At 36.2% G+C, this 15,153-nt stretch overlaps 1 protein-coding gene across 1 annotated transcript; it reads left to right on the plus strand.

Moving 5' to 3' along the window:
* Nucleotides 1-167: 167 nt before the first annotated feature.
* Nucleotides 168-14,576, plus strand: LOC140241804 (ELMO domain-containing protein 3-like). Its single transcript, XM_072321556.1, has 13 exons — nt 168-193; nt 1,923-2,103; nt 2,472-2,648; nt 3,858-4,076; nt 4,735-4,822; nt 6,418-6,432; nt 7,995-8,083; nt 8,404-8,527; nt 9,286-9,408; nt 10,355-10,485; nt 10,689-10,765; nt 11,473-11,600; nt 14,069-14,576. Exons 1-13 carry the CDS (start codon nt 180-182, stop codon nt 14,254-14,256), a joined length of 1,554 nt encoding a protein of 517 aa, XP_072177657.1. The 5' UTR covers nt 168-179; the 3' UTR covers nt 14,257-14,576.
* The last annotated feature ends 577 nt before the right edge of the window (nt 14,577-15,153 follow it).

The following is a 15,153-nucleotide window of genomic DNA, read 5'->3' on the forward strand; positions in this document are numbered from 1 at the left end:
TGTTTAGGACACATCATAATAACACCATAAGTTCCCTTACAATGACCCAAATATTTTTTTAAAAGTTAAATATTGTTCAAAATATTTATAAAAAAAGTGTCTTGATAAGAATTTTTACTTTGATAAAAATAAATGTTCACAAATTTTCTCGGGTATGTGAACTACTCTCAAATGAGAAAATGGCGACCTCCTGGTGAGTGATTTTCCTTGGCAACATTCAACAATTTGTCTCTTCGAGTCTTTATCGAGATATCACTTCATCAGATCGTTTCTGATAAAATGACATGTTGATTTTTAGATATGCAGATATGATCATTACGTATTCGCAGAGCAAAATCAGTTTTAAAAGTCGCTCGCTATTTAATAGTGGTGTAATTAATTGGCAATGCCGAGATGAGATGCTTTTTTTGCTTTGCTAGATCATAGATGACTGTGCTCAAGTGTGCTGACTGAGTATGAGCTGTGGTGATTATTGCGATGAGTGTAGTAGAAAACTCCAGCTCTTGTCTGCATGTGCTGCATGGTCTGTGACTGTGTGGCCGTGTACGTGTGGCTCTAAAATTTAGCTGTAATGTTATGTTACACTGTGTACTGTGTGCACCCCCTTTATTAATGTTAAAACAAAAGAAATACATTAATAAATAATCAAACAAAAAATGGAGGGGGTGTGTGCGTACGTGCACCCCCTTTAATTTTGTAATATTTTAATATCCACACACCTGTACAAAAGTTTGTAAATTGGATGTACATATTCAGTTTGATAGATGTCGTGCCTAGCAGTGCTTGTACTGATAGATGCATGAAATATGCAGACACTCTTAGATAGCCAAAAAATAAGAAAAAGATGCAGACACTATTAGATAGCCCAAAAATAAGAAAAAGATGAAGAGTAGACATCTAATTTGAATAGAATATTTCACTAACTGCAATGCAGAAAATATTCTGACTGAAATTCCTTTAATTGAGTCAACAATAAGGATTACCGATTAAGTGACATTAATATTATAGGCCTACGTACAGTACATGATGGAATTGTGAGTAGGGCAGATTAAGGTACTAGTACCCAGCTGCAGCGCATCCCAAACTTTTCATCTTTTGTGATAAAAAGTAAAAAGTAAGGTTGATCATCACACCTGAGAGTCGTCATCCCCCACCCCCCCCCCTTCTCTAGTCTCTCTGTCCCTCACTTTAACTCTGTCTTTAGTGGAGCTGGGTCAGACGCTTGGCTGAAGCTAATGCCAGGATTAAAGATCACGAGATACATTCTTAACAAATTGCATGACATTTCTCTGCAAGTTCTGTCAAGTTTTTCAGTCTTTAGGTAGCATGTTTTTGCTATATTCGGAGGATTCTTTACCGCCTTTGTTTAGCAAGTTGCTGATCTTCCAAAACAATTGTTTTTTTTCTTGCTCATGATTGGCATGTAGATAAGGAATAATTTTCCTGCTATTGCGTAGCAGTTTGCTCTGTGTTTTGGATATGACTGCCATACAAAATGTAGTTTTATCTAGCAATTTCATGACATAGAAATTCATATCATTTTGATAAAAATATTTGTCTATGAACCATAGACTAAAATTAAGATCCAATTTTGAGAAGGGGAATCATTCATGGCATCCTTCTTCTTCCAGGAGTCATCAATATGAGAATTTTTATATTTATATCTAAATGTTAAGTGTTGTTATTGTTAATATCCCTAATTTAAGCACTATCATAATTATCATGTCATTGATGTCACTATTACTACTAACAATGCGACCGCTATCATCATGATTATATGATATTTCTTCTCTCTCTTCTTGTTAATTATTAGTATTGTTAATATTATTTTTATTATCAGTATTATCATCGTCATCATCATCATTATTGATGCCGAGCAGTTGCAGTCCATGTTAATTGAAGAATGTTCTTATTCCAACTAGTGTTGATGTAAACATGAGTGCAGCAACATCCCTGGCTCTCTCTGATGCGGGACCAAGTCATACTGGGGATGACGATGATGATTTTAACGACATCATTGAAGACGACGGACAGGCTACAAAACAGGATAGTTCATCATTTGCCGCTGTCAACTACAAAGTGTCTATTGAACAATATGAGAAGGTGAGTTACAATAAGGAAAGCATTGATTTGTATGATTAGGTGAGAGGAAGCGCACTGTTCAGTCCAAGTTCAAGAACTCATGATTCATATTCAAACTAGGAAAACTCTCCAAGAGCACAGGCCTCTCCTTAGCAGCTCATTTCCACCCATATACACGTACAGTAATGGCATTTTTTCCCCAAATGATAAAGAGGTAATTTGATTGGATGATATGATATTAACATATCAAGCTGCACTGTTTCTTGGAGGACATCGAGATGTTTTTCAAAATCTTTCTGTAATATTCTTAGTAAGATCTACATTTTTGCTTTGTATTGAGACTGCTTTGTTGAAGCATTTCCTGTTTTATACTCTTGTATCTCGACCAGGTTGACGTGTTTCAGACATCATCAGCCATTAGTGAACAGACATTGACCTCAACGACAACCAGTAATCAGAAAACAGAATTCTCGTCAACTGAAATCAGCCAGGAAGCGGGAAACTTGTCTCCACCTCCCACTCAGCCACCTGTGGTGGAACAGCCGAATGATGTTGGACCAGAGGAGGTACTGAAAACATGCATTCATAAATATCAAGCCAATTTTGATTTTATTATTGTTGTTAGATGAATCTCACATTTGAGAAAACAGTGCACCACAAGTTGGACTTTAAAAAATTACCCATTTGTCACAAATGTAATTGGGCAATTCCGCGGTTAGTAACGTTACATTTGAACAAATTTAGATATTTGTTTTTACTACTAAATTACCATTTGTTCATTTCAAGTCAAAATTATGTCAAAAACATGTTCATCCTTCCCAGGTTTATGATACAAAAAAGAATGAATACAATCCAAGAAATATTAGAATTGCTATGGCAATTTAAAGGGCTGGTTAGTAACGTTACGAAAAAAGGACATGACAAAAAAATCAATGTCTTGTAACAAAAAGTGTGCAAAAATTCAAGTTACTTCAAACAAAGTGTTGCATTAATTTCATTTGTTGCATCATGACAAATGTTCACGCAAATCTTTATAGCAGTTCGACCGATGATTTTTTAGCTAGACCCCCAAAAGCATAGTTAGTAGCGTTACGGTTAGTAACGTTACATTTGTCCGGAGTAATTCCGCAGGTCATTTCACCCTTTTGTAATTGACAAAATGTCACATGACTTCTGGAGTATTTAAATGTATTCATCTTTTACCCTTTAGCAAAACTTGGAGGAAAAAATTTCAAAGGAACCCACTGTAATTTACATTTAAGTGAATTTCAGCATCCCCAGTCCCACATGTACATTTTAACTGATGGTTTTAGATCTCGCAAAATCAATAAATACGAAAAATAAAATCTACTGAATTTGAAAGACCTTAATGATTGATGAACATCCATGGCATTAGTTGATACCTAGATTAAAGAGTAAGATAAAGAGGCACATTTCTTTTATCCATGTCATGTCCACCTAACTGCGGAATTGCCCAATTTCATGTATTAAAAGGGAATTGGTTCTGTCTTATCTTCAAAGGAGAATGTCTTGATTGGGGTAAAGAAAAAAATGTTGGATGCACTTTGTATCAGTCATGAACTGAACAACCAAATTAATGACTCCTAACAATTTGTAGAGGCAAGTCACTGCATTTTAAAGCCAGTCTTTAATATGGCAACCGATTCGCCAACCCTGGACATGCGCCATGCTTACGTACATTTAACATAGATGAGATCAGTCAAAAGTGACTTTCTCTTCTTTTCTTGACTTTTGTATCAATGCTAATTTCGAAGGAAACCCAGACCTTGCCAAACAGCAGTGTTGGAACAGCTAGAGGGAAAACATCATCATCTGATCCTAGTGTGCCCGTCCCTGAGGAGAATACTCAATCTGTATCAACTACCCCGACTGTGATGGTGACTGGTGATCCCATTGTTGTCAATGGCTCCAGTCCTGCTGATGTGAAGACTGAAAAAGATGGGAACACCACTCCCTCTGATAGTATCCTGAAGGTACTTATGAAAAATGTATACTGAGTATTCATACATTTAAAATACAGCCTGTACCATTGAAATTGCATATCATCATCAACATCGTCATTTTAATGCATTGATGCTAATGTCACTTCCATCACGATTTCATCACATTGATTTTTTCATTTTTTTTCCCCCTGGAATCCTGAGGTTTTATTATTATTATTATTATTGTTATTATTATTATTATCATTATTATTATTATTATTATTATTATTATTATTATTATTATTATTAGTAGTAGTAGTAGTAGTAGTAGTAGTAGTAGTAGTAGTAGTAGTTGTAGTAATAGTGATAATAATGATAATAATAATAAAGAGTTCAATTTCAGCAATACAGCTCCACAAAGCAATAGATCAACATAGTAAGCAAATAATAATAATAGTGATAATAATAATAATAATAATAATAATAATAATAATAATAGTAATAATAATAATAATAATGATAATAATAATAATAATAATAATGATAATAATAATAATAATGATAATGATAATAATAATAATAATAATTGATAATAATGATAAGAACAGGAAGAACAATTATGTTGAACACTATACTATTGCATGTGCAAAGCTTATGTGTGCTTATGTTCATATTTTCCTTCTGTTTTCTCCTTCATTTGCCATAATAGGCAGAAGTTGGCCGTACTACAGTAGAACCGTCTGAGCAGCTGCTGAGAGCCCAGGCTGAGTGGGATGCAGTAGAGACCATTCAGCCAGGTAAGAAAATAGGTCAGGAAGAGAGACTATACATCTTCAATAGTAGACTGTGTCAATATAATGATATTCGTCAAATTCTATGCGTGCTTTGTTCACATGGTACAGTTATGGTTGAGAAGGGGCTTCAGGTTTCCAGAGTTTTTTGACGATGATTTCTTGAGATAACGAGAAACCTCTTATGAAATAATGAAAGAGCATTTAATTCTAAGAGGAATTCAAAGTTTATTTGATGAAAATTGGTTATGGAATGGTTGAGATATCCAAAACGAAGCAATCCTTATGCAAAGTGTTACCCACCTTCTATTTGGATTGTTTCATTTTACATTACTTTTGGATATCTCGGCCATATTAAAACTGAATTTCATTAAATAAACGTTGAATTCGTCTCAGAATTGTATGCTTTGTAACATCGCATAGGGTGGTTTCTAAGTATCTTGCAAAAAAAGTTAAAAGCTGAATCCTCACCTCAACCAATACCAAACCATCTCTTTAACAGCCACTTGCCCTACTTAGCAACAAGTAAGTAAATTCCTGACTAAGCAACATAATAGGAGGGAGCACCAGCTGGTGAATGAAATGCTTTGTTTGTAGACTGTGGTAAAAGAGAAATCCATAGATTGTAATACATTGCAGAAACTTTTTTTAGTTAGGCAAAGGGAAGCAGATGTTGATACATTTCTACATTCTTTCTTTTATTTGTTTTCTTCTTCAATTGGGCAAATTTACTCATGTATCCACATCTGTGGACATTTTTTCCCTACATACCTAGCATCAACTTATCCAGTTCACCTGGATATGAAGATATTGATCTGTGATCACAGATTCACTGCAAATCTGTTGAAAAATCAATGAATTTTCATGAAAATTTTATCCAGTTCCCTATCCAGTTCACCTGGATATGAAGATATTGATCTGTGATCGCAGATTCACTGCAAATCTGTTGAAAACTCAATGAATTTTTATGAAAATTTTGTTCAGAAAATATATTCACTGTCATTAAGTTGGAGTAGTATCCAGTTACCTTGTACATAAGTTATCTTGCAGGATTTGCTTTAAGAAATGTTAAATTCATGATGTGTAATGATACAGCTGTACATACCTTCTCTCCAATACATACTATCATGAGATGATGGGCACAATAAACCTGATAGATTTGCAATACAGAGCTTCATTGTTAATGCGGTGTTGATTTATTGTTTGTGATTCTATGAACATCATTTGATTAAAGGAGAACTCTGGATGATTTTCAGACTTTTACATTTAAACATCTACAAATTGGTTAAACTGGGTACGGACTTGAAAAATTTTATAGTGACTGAGATAAGGAAAAATAATGTTTTCAAAATTCATAACAAATCACAGAGAACATGGATAATGCCATAGCAGCGTCATACAATAATGCATGATTGGATGCTCATAGAAGCAGAACAACAACAACAAAAAGAAAGCATACATAAATTCTACACTGGTAAACTTATTCAAGCATGTGGTGTTGTAATGGAATTACATAATAATGTAACTATTACCGGTATTTGTACCAGAGATATCATGTGTAATAAGTGATTATCATTTTCTCCGACAACTGTCAATTGTAGGATCTGTGTCACCAGGTACAGTATATAACGTTTAGATTTGTTTGAACTTTGTCCAGTCTTTGTTAACTTGTAATTGTGATTTTTTTAGATTTTTTTTTTTTTTTTTTGCAGTCTTTTTAATCTGTATGTCTTTATTGTAGTGTGTGGTGATGGAAATGATTGTTTCACAAACTCAGTATTAGAATGAAAATAGGATGGCGGCACTTGTTTTGATTTGCTTTTCTTTTTGCAATTTTCAATTCTCTTGTTTTGATACTTCATAAATAAGATATTTTCAAGTTTAAATTGCCAGACATGTGTTGTATTTGTTTGAAATTGCACCATAACTGTCTGATATATGAACCATGTATGTAAAAGCACCTTTGAATTGTTGATATTATGAGGATTAATCTCATTTCTTAGTACCAATAGACAACTGTATAGAGAGCTAATCAGTCCACTGGATTGCATTTAGGAGGCACATGAATGATGAATATTAGTGTTAAGTAAATCTTGAATACTGGTATTAGCTGTACTTATCATGTGTATGTTATGTCATATGGTTACCTTACTTGTTGCCTGTTGATGTTGTGATCCTGTGGCTAAGTCAGTATTGTTTTTTATCACTAAATTTTCTGTGGAGTGTAGATGTGAAGGATTGTTCCTCTGTGGACTGAATGTTGTGCTAAGTCAGTCAGGTGTGCATGACAGTGATGATCTGTGTTAAATGTGTGAAAGCACTTCACCTTTTCCTCGTCATTACGCGTCAGTAATTTCCGCTTCATGATTGCTTCATGAGGTCATATTGTCATGCTAGAATAGAGTACTATTATGTAACACACCGTTAGAGTTGCGCACAAATTCTGCAGTCTTAACGCACCTTTTTTATCTGCAAAGCACTTTCACGGTGCCTTGGTCTTTACTGCATGTGTTGATGGATTGATTGGGTTTTTGTTGTGTGTAAACGCTCTTATTTTTATTTATTGCATTATATTTTGACCTGATTTCCAACTGATCTCCATTCAAACAAGAAGAAAAGGAGAAAATAGTCTCAAACATCTTCATAAGTCCAGCCAGAGTAATGATAACAATATCTGGTGTGGTCAGGGAGATTTACTACCAGTCTCTTTCCTCATGGTATCTTAATAATAATAATAGTATGAATTTATATTGCGCTAAATCCACTAAATCCACAAAGCTGCATATGTACAGAGATTTACATGTAAAACCAAATAGAATTGTTCCAAAAGAAGAAACAACAAAAATAAGTAGACAACAATAGCTCCACATACATTTGAATGGAGTGAAGTCTTGCAAAGATTTTAAAATTTTGTTTTTGTTTTTATTTTTTTGCTTCTTCACATAGGCAAAGCTCAATGGACCATCCACTGTTCTTGAATTTGAAGCACGTCTCTGTGATAATCATTTCATCGTGTATGCAACCAAAGTGTCGGACTTGAAGTCTACACCATTACCTGTACATTCTATGTTTAATGACTGTAGCAAACATGTTATAGTTGATAGTATCATATCAAAGAGAGCGTTAGAGTGTTTATTCTGTGTGATTTTCTTCTTGTTCTCTTGTTACTAACATACAGGAAAGCACAGTGCAGTGAGGAAAGCACCGATGGTGTCCTTCAACGAAGCCCTGGGCTTCTTTCAGACCAGTAATATGGAGCCATATTTGGTAGGTGATGCCCTGATTGTCAGGCTTCGTACTGTGTGACTTAAATATCCTTTTTGCAAGCTTCACAAAATTGTGCATGGTTGAAGAGCAAAGTTTATATATATATATTTGGGTCTTTTTTTTTAATAAATGGAAAACTGTTGCGAGCTTGCAAGTAGCTGTTCAGCCTTGATATTTCGTAACAAGAGCTATGAATGAAGTTGAATTTGAATTCAAAATGGGATGTAAAAAGTCATTTGTAAATTGGTTTAAGAGGACTGTAGTCTCTTTAGATGAAGTCTGATAGTGATATTTCACTGTCTTAATTCTCCTTCCTGCAGCAAAAGATCAAGCCTTGCATCGAGAGATCAGGTTTTGCAGCCATCAGACACATGATACTTGGACCTCCAAGGATCAATAAGAGTTTGGTGGATGAAAGAAACTTGGTCTTTGCAATAGCACAGTGTGAGTATTTAGAAATAAATAATTTTACTTTCTTAACAGTATCATGATAGAAGCCATTTAATGCAAATATTGAAGACCATTTTACAGATTTTATTTTTCTTGCCATAGTGCAGCAGTTTCCTATTCTGAGCATAAAAAATGTTACAGTGCAATTGAATTGTATTAAGTTATTGTGTTGAATAAAGATATGTAAATCAGTGTTGAGGAATTACATATCCTACCCAAGAGATGAAAAAGAGATGTGCATCAGCACTGCAAACCTGACAACTAATTCAATTTTTGATGTTCAAAACCAGTAGATTGTCAGAAATATGTATTTCCTCCTGGAAAAACAAAATGCATTGCATCACCAGTAATTGGTGCAAACTGATACCAATGTACTAGTTATTATCATAGTATCAGCTTTTCCATTCAAATTAATAGCATATATGGAGAGTAAAAAAGAAAGGAAGAGAGAGAAAGGGATATATGTCTACAACTTTAAATGATTCATAGAGTACAGCATATATCATTTGAAATTATGTAAATCACTACTAGTGAACTAACAAGTAATATATATTTTCTTTCGCAATTTGATATTTCCAGGCATACAAGGAGTGAGTCGTAATCAAACCATATAGGAAAGAGTCATAATATAACAATGAGGTATTGTAAATTCCAAAAGCAGCATTTGGAAGGTTCTGTTGGTTTCAGTTTGAAATGTATGAGAGTTTCCAGCTGTGTGTAGACTTATCTTGACATGGAATATCTGCTTACAGATCCCTTTGATGATGAGCAGCAGATCCACAAACGTGTTCTCCAAACCATCTACAAGCAGCTGACGGGAAGCACCATCGACTGCCCTCGCTATGGCTCCCATTGGGAGCAGATCGGTTTCCAAGGTAACTGATGATGCTTAGGCATTTACGTCAAAGGGCTTTAGTAGTTGAGGATGAATTCAGAGGAAGCCTCACACTTTCTGTAGGATATTGTAGTATGCATTATTACTCTTTGCAATAATGTCGTGTGGATTATCCCAATTTTCTTGCATCTAATAAAGATTTTGGACATGTAACACCACTTTGCTTTTTTATTTCTTTTTTTTTTTGGGGGGGGGGGAAGTGTTGTCATGATTTGTTTCATGATGTTATCAAGGTTTTATCCTGAAACTTTGGTCCTACAAAATATGATTTTCCTCTCGTTGTGAATGTTTTTGATTATTCAAATATTTTGCTTTTGGGTCATACCAGTGGTTATGGAGTGCATGAGTAGTAAAATATTGCTGAGTGACACAGTCTGAATTGAACTCCAGGATAACTACTTGTGCAGTTCAGTCAATGATAATTGATACAGACAACAGACTACATTCAGTAGCACTTATATGAGGACTTAGTTTTATTTTAAAGAGGGTCATTGCATTTTACTAATTATCATAACTGCCCATTAACATTTTAGCATGATAAAGTAAGTGGTACATCATTTCCTACATCAGTGCTTCTCAACCCTTTTTGAAACCCTAGGCCTCCTTTGGCTCCTGCAAAGTTTTTTAGGCCCATTTCCATGTGTAGATTGAATACAAATCTTTTTTGTTTGTATTCTGGGAATACATAGTGGCTCACCTGCAAGAGCTTTGCAGCCTGCTGGTTGAGAAGCACCATTCTAGGTGATCATACCATTGAATAAGTGGAGTGTGATTTGAATGAAATTCATGATAGTGACTGTAAACTTTGTTCATTCAAGTATCATGCGACTGTGTATGAGTTAAAAGCTATTGGCATGAATGTTGTGATTCCAAACATGATTTCATTTACCCATGGGTCACCCTTGGCTCCTCCCTGCTTGGTCCAGGAACTGACCCGTCCACTGACCTACGAGCCTGCGGCTTCCTTGGCCTCCTCACCCTGCTGGACTTTGTCATGGACTCCCAGAAATTTCCTCTTGCTAAGGACATCTACCGACTGTCGCAGCATGAGACTCAGGTCAGCTCTAGAAGAGGGGTATCCACTCCCCTGAATCTCATTGTATTTTGAATGTTATGCATCGTGATATGTTTTACAGAAATTTGTGTTGCTCATTTTTTTTCTATAGCACTTCATAAGTTGGTGATTATCAACCAACATTTGAAAAGTTTTTTTTTTTAAATCAAAGTTTACCTTGTTTTTGAATCCATCTTGTTGCTCAGAACTTTCCATTCTGTGTGATGTCCATCAACATGACAAGGATAGCTCTACAGACATTACGAGAAGAACATCTCGCAAGGTGAGGATGGCTTCTAGAGGAGGACTTTTAGAGGATGACTTGCATATCTAAAGTAGGCACTCTCACTACAGGACCAGTCGTTAAATCTTATGCATGAATAAAAACTAAGGCCATGAACTAAAAAATTAATGTTTTGGAGTACTACTTTAAAATATAGTAGGTTGGGCATTTTTTGTTTGTTTGTTTGTTTGAGAATGCATGCACTATACACAGAATTCATTGAGCAAGATGCGCAGCAATATGGGCATGGATGTTGCCCAAGCAAGCAGCATTGGGCGTGCTCAGGAAATAAAGAGAGGTTAAACTCTTGCCGAAACCACTCAAAGTGCACAATATATGATGGGATACTGTCAGCAACACTTCTGGGTTTCTGCATAGCAAATTCAATTGCCAAGGCGGTACGGTCATATGAGATATTGATGACAAAATAAAACTTACAAAAGAGTGTTGGGACGGGGATATTTTAAGCATGGGGCGGGTTATGGCAATATAGCATTTTTTTAAACTTAATTGAGTTTTTAACATACATCACTTGATAGAGTTATGTAATTCCTTTTTGAATTAATGTTAATATGCTGATATCATCTTGAGACATACATCTTTGCAAGTTCTGCATCATGTGTATTCATGAGAAGGTTCAAATTCTGAGACAACATGATAGCCTATGCCGTGATGTCATGATGGTATTTCTTCGTTTTCCTTGGCAGAGAGTGCAATCGCAGGAAGCAAGTCTTTGGCGTCATCAACGACTTCTTTGCCAGCATCTTTCTCCAACTCTACCAGGTTTGGAAGCAGCAGAGGAAGACCATTCACGATTCAGGCTTTGTGCTTAGAGGTGAGAGTGGTGAAAGTAACTGAGGCTAGAGTGCACATCCCTTTATAACGAATATGGTTATAATGAAATTCTTTGTACAACAAGTAAAAATTCAGGCGGCAACATCATCAACTCTTTGGGGGGTTTTTTTGTTGGTTTTTTTTTTTGTGTGGTTGATTTGTTTGGTTATAGCAAAATTTCAATATAGCGAAAGAAAACTGCCAGTCCTGAGGGTTTTGTTATAACGGGGAGTCCACTGTACTAGCTGAGAAAGATGTACGGGCATCATTTCAGTGGTCACTTTAATGGCACCATTAGCAAGAACATAACTTACTCAAAATTGAACTTATCAGTAACACCGTCATTTGTATGCTAGAGAGAAAGTTAAAGGACAAGTTCACCTTCATTAACATAAGGATTAAGAGAATGCAGCAATATTAGTAGAACACATCATTGAAAGTTTGAAGAAAATTGGACAATCGATGCAAAAGTTATGAATTGTTAAAACTTTTGTGTTGGAACCGCTGGATGAGGAGACTTCTAAGGCTCGTGATGTCATATGAGTACAACAGTATAAAGAAAATGTAAAGAAAATTCAACATATTTTCACTTTTTTCGCATAATAAAAGAGCACCTGACTTGCCTCCTTCTAAAGGCAATGGGAATAATATTGCCCATAACATATGTCAGTAACGAGTCAAGGGAATGTGTACTTTTTTCAAAAGATGAAATTTTGTGAAATTCTCTTTATATATTCCTTATATTGTTGTACGCATGTGACATCATACACTGCAGTAGTCTTCTCATCCAGCAGTGACTGCACAAAAACTTCAAAAATTAATAACTTTTGAACGGATTGTCCGATTTTCCTCAAACTTTCAATGATGTGTTCTACTAATATTGCTACATTCTCTCAATCCTTATGTTAATAATGAAGGTGAACTTGTCCTTTAAGGCTTTTATTGGGATGACAGTGGAATTGTTTTTTTCCTGCATACATTGTTATATTGTTGACATGATTCTCACATATTCTTCATGCTGCGTATTAGTGATGGTGAAATACAGGTACCATGAATTGCAAGAGGTGACAAGTAACTAAATTTTCTGACAGAATTACAATGCATGGGACTAGGAGAGTTGAGAATGCATTGCAAAATGGCTAGAATGTTGATTTTCAAGCCACTTCGATTCAAGATTCAAGATTCAAGATTCAAGATAATTTATTGTCATGTATAAAATATACATAAAATTTGTTTTCGGACATACAGTACATAAAGATAGAGGTGCATAAATGAAGAATATAAATCATGAAATAACTTAACATGAGTTTTATACCATACATACATAAAATATATACATTTAATACAAAAAAAAAATGAAATATTGCAGGAGAAAATAAGCGTATATAAAGTATGCATTTTTTTTTCCTTCGCCCCATTCGCCCCATCCAGGCACTTCCATATGCTAGAGCACTCCTCCAGTTGAGACTTTAACACATGTTCTACACACCACCACTACCCCCCCCCCCCCGACTCTCAGAGAGTACACTTCCACATACACACCCACACACACACGCACACACATACACGCACACACACATACCCCACACCCGCGAGTTACACCCATATAAACTTATACATACACACACACACATACACCAAAACTATCACCTAATCAACGTGAAAGAGCACTCCAGCACACAAAGAGCCTGGGCAAGGATAGGAGACAGTAAATTATCTCAAAGAGAATTTGCTGCGTGACAAAGGCTATAAAAAAACAGAGACATTCATACACCATACTAAAATATAATAATTATAAGGTAAATATTTTTTTTTGCACCTGCACTTAATTGTGTAGGCCAAACTTTTATGTCATGCCTCCTTTCAATTGTTTTATAGAAGAGGAACAAAATCAGTTTTGGGTACCACCAATATGCAAATTTCTTCCTGCCAGCCCTGTTTAAGATGCATTGCGAGATGGCTCGGTAGCAAAGTTGGATCCGGGCTGTGCTGCATCTTGCTCACCAGACCAGCATGCGAACAATGTTTGTATTATGTGACTGGGATGAGTCTTGGAAGAGAGCTTTGCCAACCAACCGATCCAGGTCATGTCATTCATCCAGGGGGAATATTTGAAGATTTCTTTGCTCATCATCGTGTGACCAACTCATTGCAGTGTCACAGTGATGACCCATGACCCAGGATATTAAGGTGTAAACTCTTTATGCCAAATTCAAACCAAGGAAAAGAGTAGTAATGAATGAAATGCATGCATTTATTGCGTTGCATCATGCTTAGACGAAAAACATGAGTTAGACAATCAGAATTGACAATATGCTACTGAACTATCCCACAGTGCATATGTGACAGGGTTCTACTACAGTACTTTGCATCTTGGTGGTACTTCAGACTATAGTATACCATTCTCTTTTTGTGGTCATTGTTACCGTCAATGCTCCTGCAATGAACTGTACATCTTTCCTTGACCAGAACTAGAGGCCAGCTGCAAGAAGAATCCCAGGACTCTCATGAGGAACCTGGAGCTCCACCTTGTTGAGAGGTCAACTAGAGGGGGCGACTCAACGCCAAGGGGAGGGGCGCCAAGCAACTCACCAGCCAAGAGCAAATCCAGCATGGACTTTGCAGGGGTGCACGAACTAGACGACAGTCGAGGCTGAAAGGAGGGGTAGATGGGTACTGTACCCCTTACTGGAACAGAAATGTATCCTTCTTGGTGACTTGTGCAAGCCAAAGGAACAGTCCTCTATGAGCTTACTATGTTTTCTTTCATTCAAGTAGGACAGTGCATGTTAAAATGATCATGAACTCTGCCAAAGCCGCCTTTATGATGTTTGTTGCTGCTGGTAAACTTCTGTGCTGTTGTTAGTGGTAATGTGTCCATCTGTTTTGTTACATCAGATAATTAATTCTGTTATACCGCATTGTCCTGGGTAAAACATCAACTAAACCAATATCCTGGAGTGCATGACCATTCATTCTGTTTTGACTTTCATTGAGAGAAGATATTCATCTTCTTTCAGCGAGCAAGATGAGTGTAAATGATGCAAGTGCCAAATATCATACTGCTTGTTTTTGGTTGGTTGTTTGTGGAGGCTCAACCTGATTGTGTTGCATTGATTCTGCTCTGTTTACAAAGGAGAGCTGTAATGATCTGTTGCTAAATTTTTGATTGCTCCACATACCCTGAACGTCCAATTTGTGTCCTTGTCTGAGGACTGAATGATAATACCCCTCTTCAGAGAGGTAGACATGCTGATGATGTACAAGCTCCATCTTGGGCTTGCACCAGAGACTTTCTGCATCTGAAGTACAGAATGAGGTGCAATCCATTGATATCAGCTCTGTTGTCTTTCATGTCCTTTTTCCAGTAAGCTTCCACCGTCTAGGTCTCATTTCATGAAAGATGTTATGATAGCAATTCTTGCTGGAATGGTGACTACTTTCGCAACAGCCGACTAGGGAACAGGATTCTTGTCATTACCATGACACTCGCCGTTGCAACAAGAGTTGCTGTCATAGCAACTGTCATAGCAACTTTTTTTTAATGAAATTAT

Source organism: Diadema setosum, chromosome 18 (assembly GCF_964275005.1).
Source record: "Diadema setosum chromosome 18, eeDiaSeto1, whole genome shotgun sequence".
NCBI classification, from domain to species: Eukaryota; Metazoa; Echinodermata; class Echinoidea; order Diadematoida; family Diadematidae; genus Diadema; species Diadema setosum.

Excerpts from the sequence above, each read along its gene's own strand:
- LOC140241804 (XM_072321556.1), top strand. Across the intron at positions 9,409-10,354 it reads GGAGCAGATCGGTTTCCAAG|GAACTGACCCGTCCACTGAC; the intron begins GTAACTGATGAT and ends TGCTTGGTCCAG. Across the intron at positions 11,601-14,068 it reads TTCAGGCTTTGTGCTTAGAG|AACTAGAGGCCAGCTGCAAG; the intron begins GTGAGAGTGGTG and ends TTCCTTGACCAG.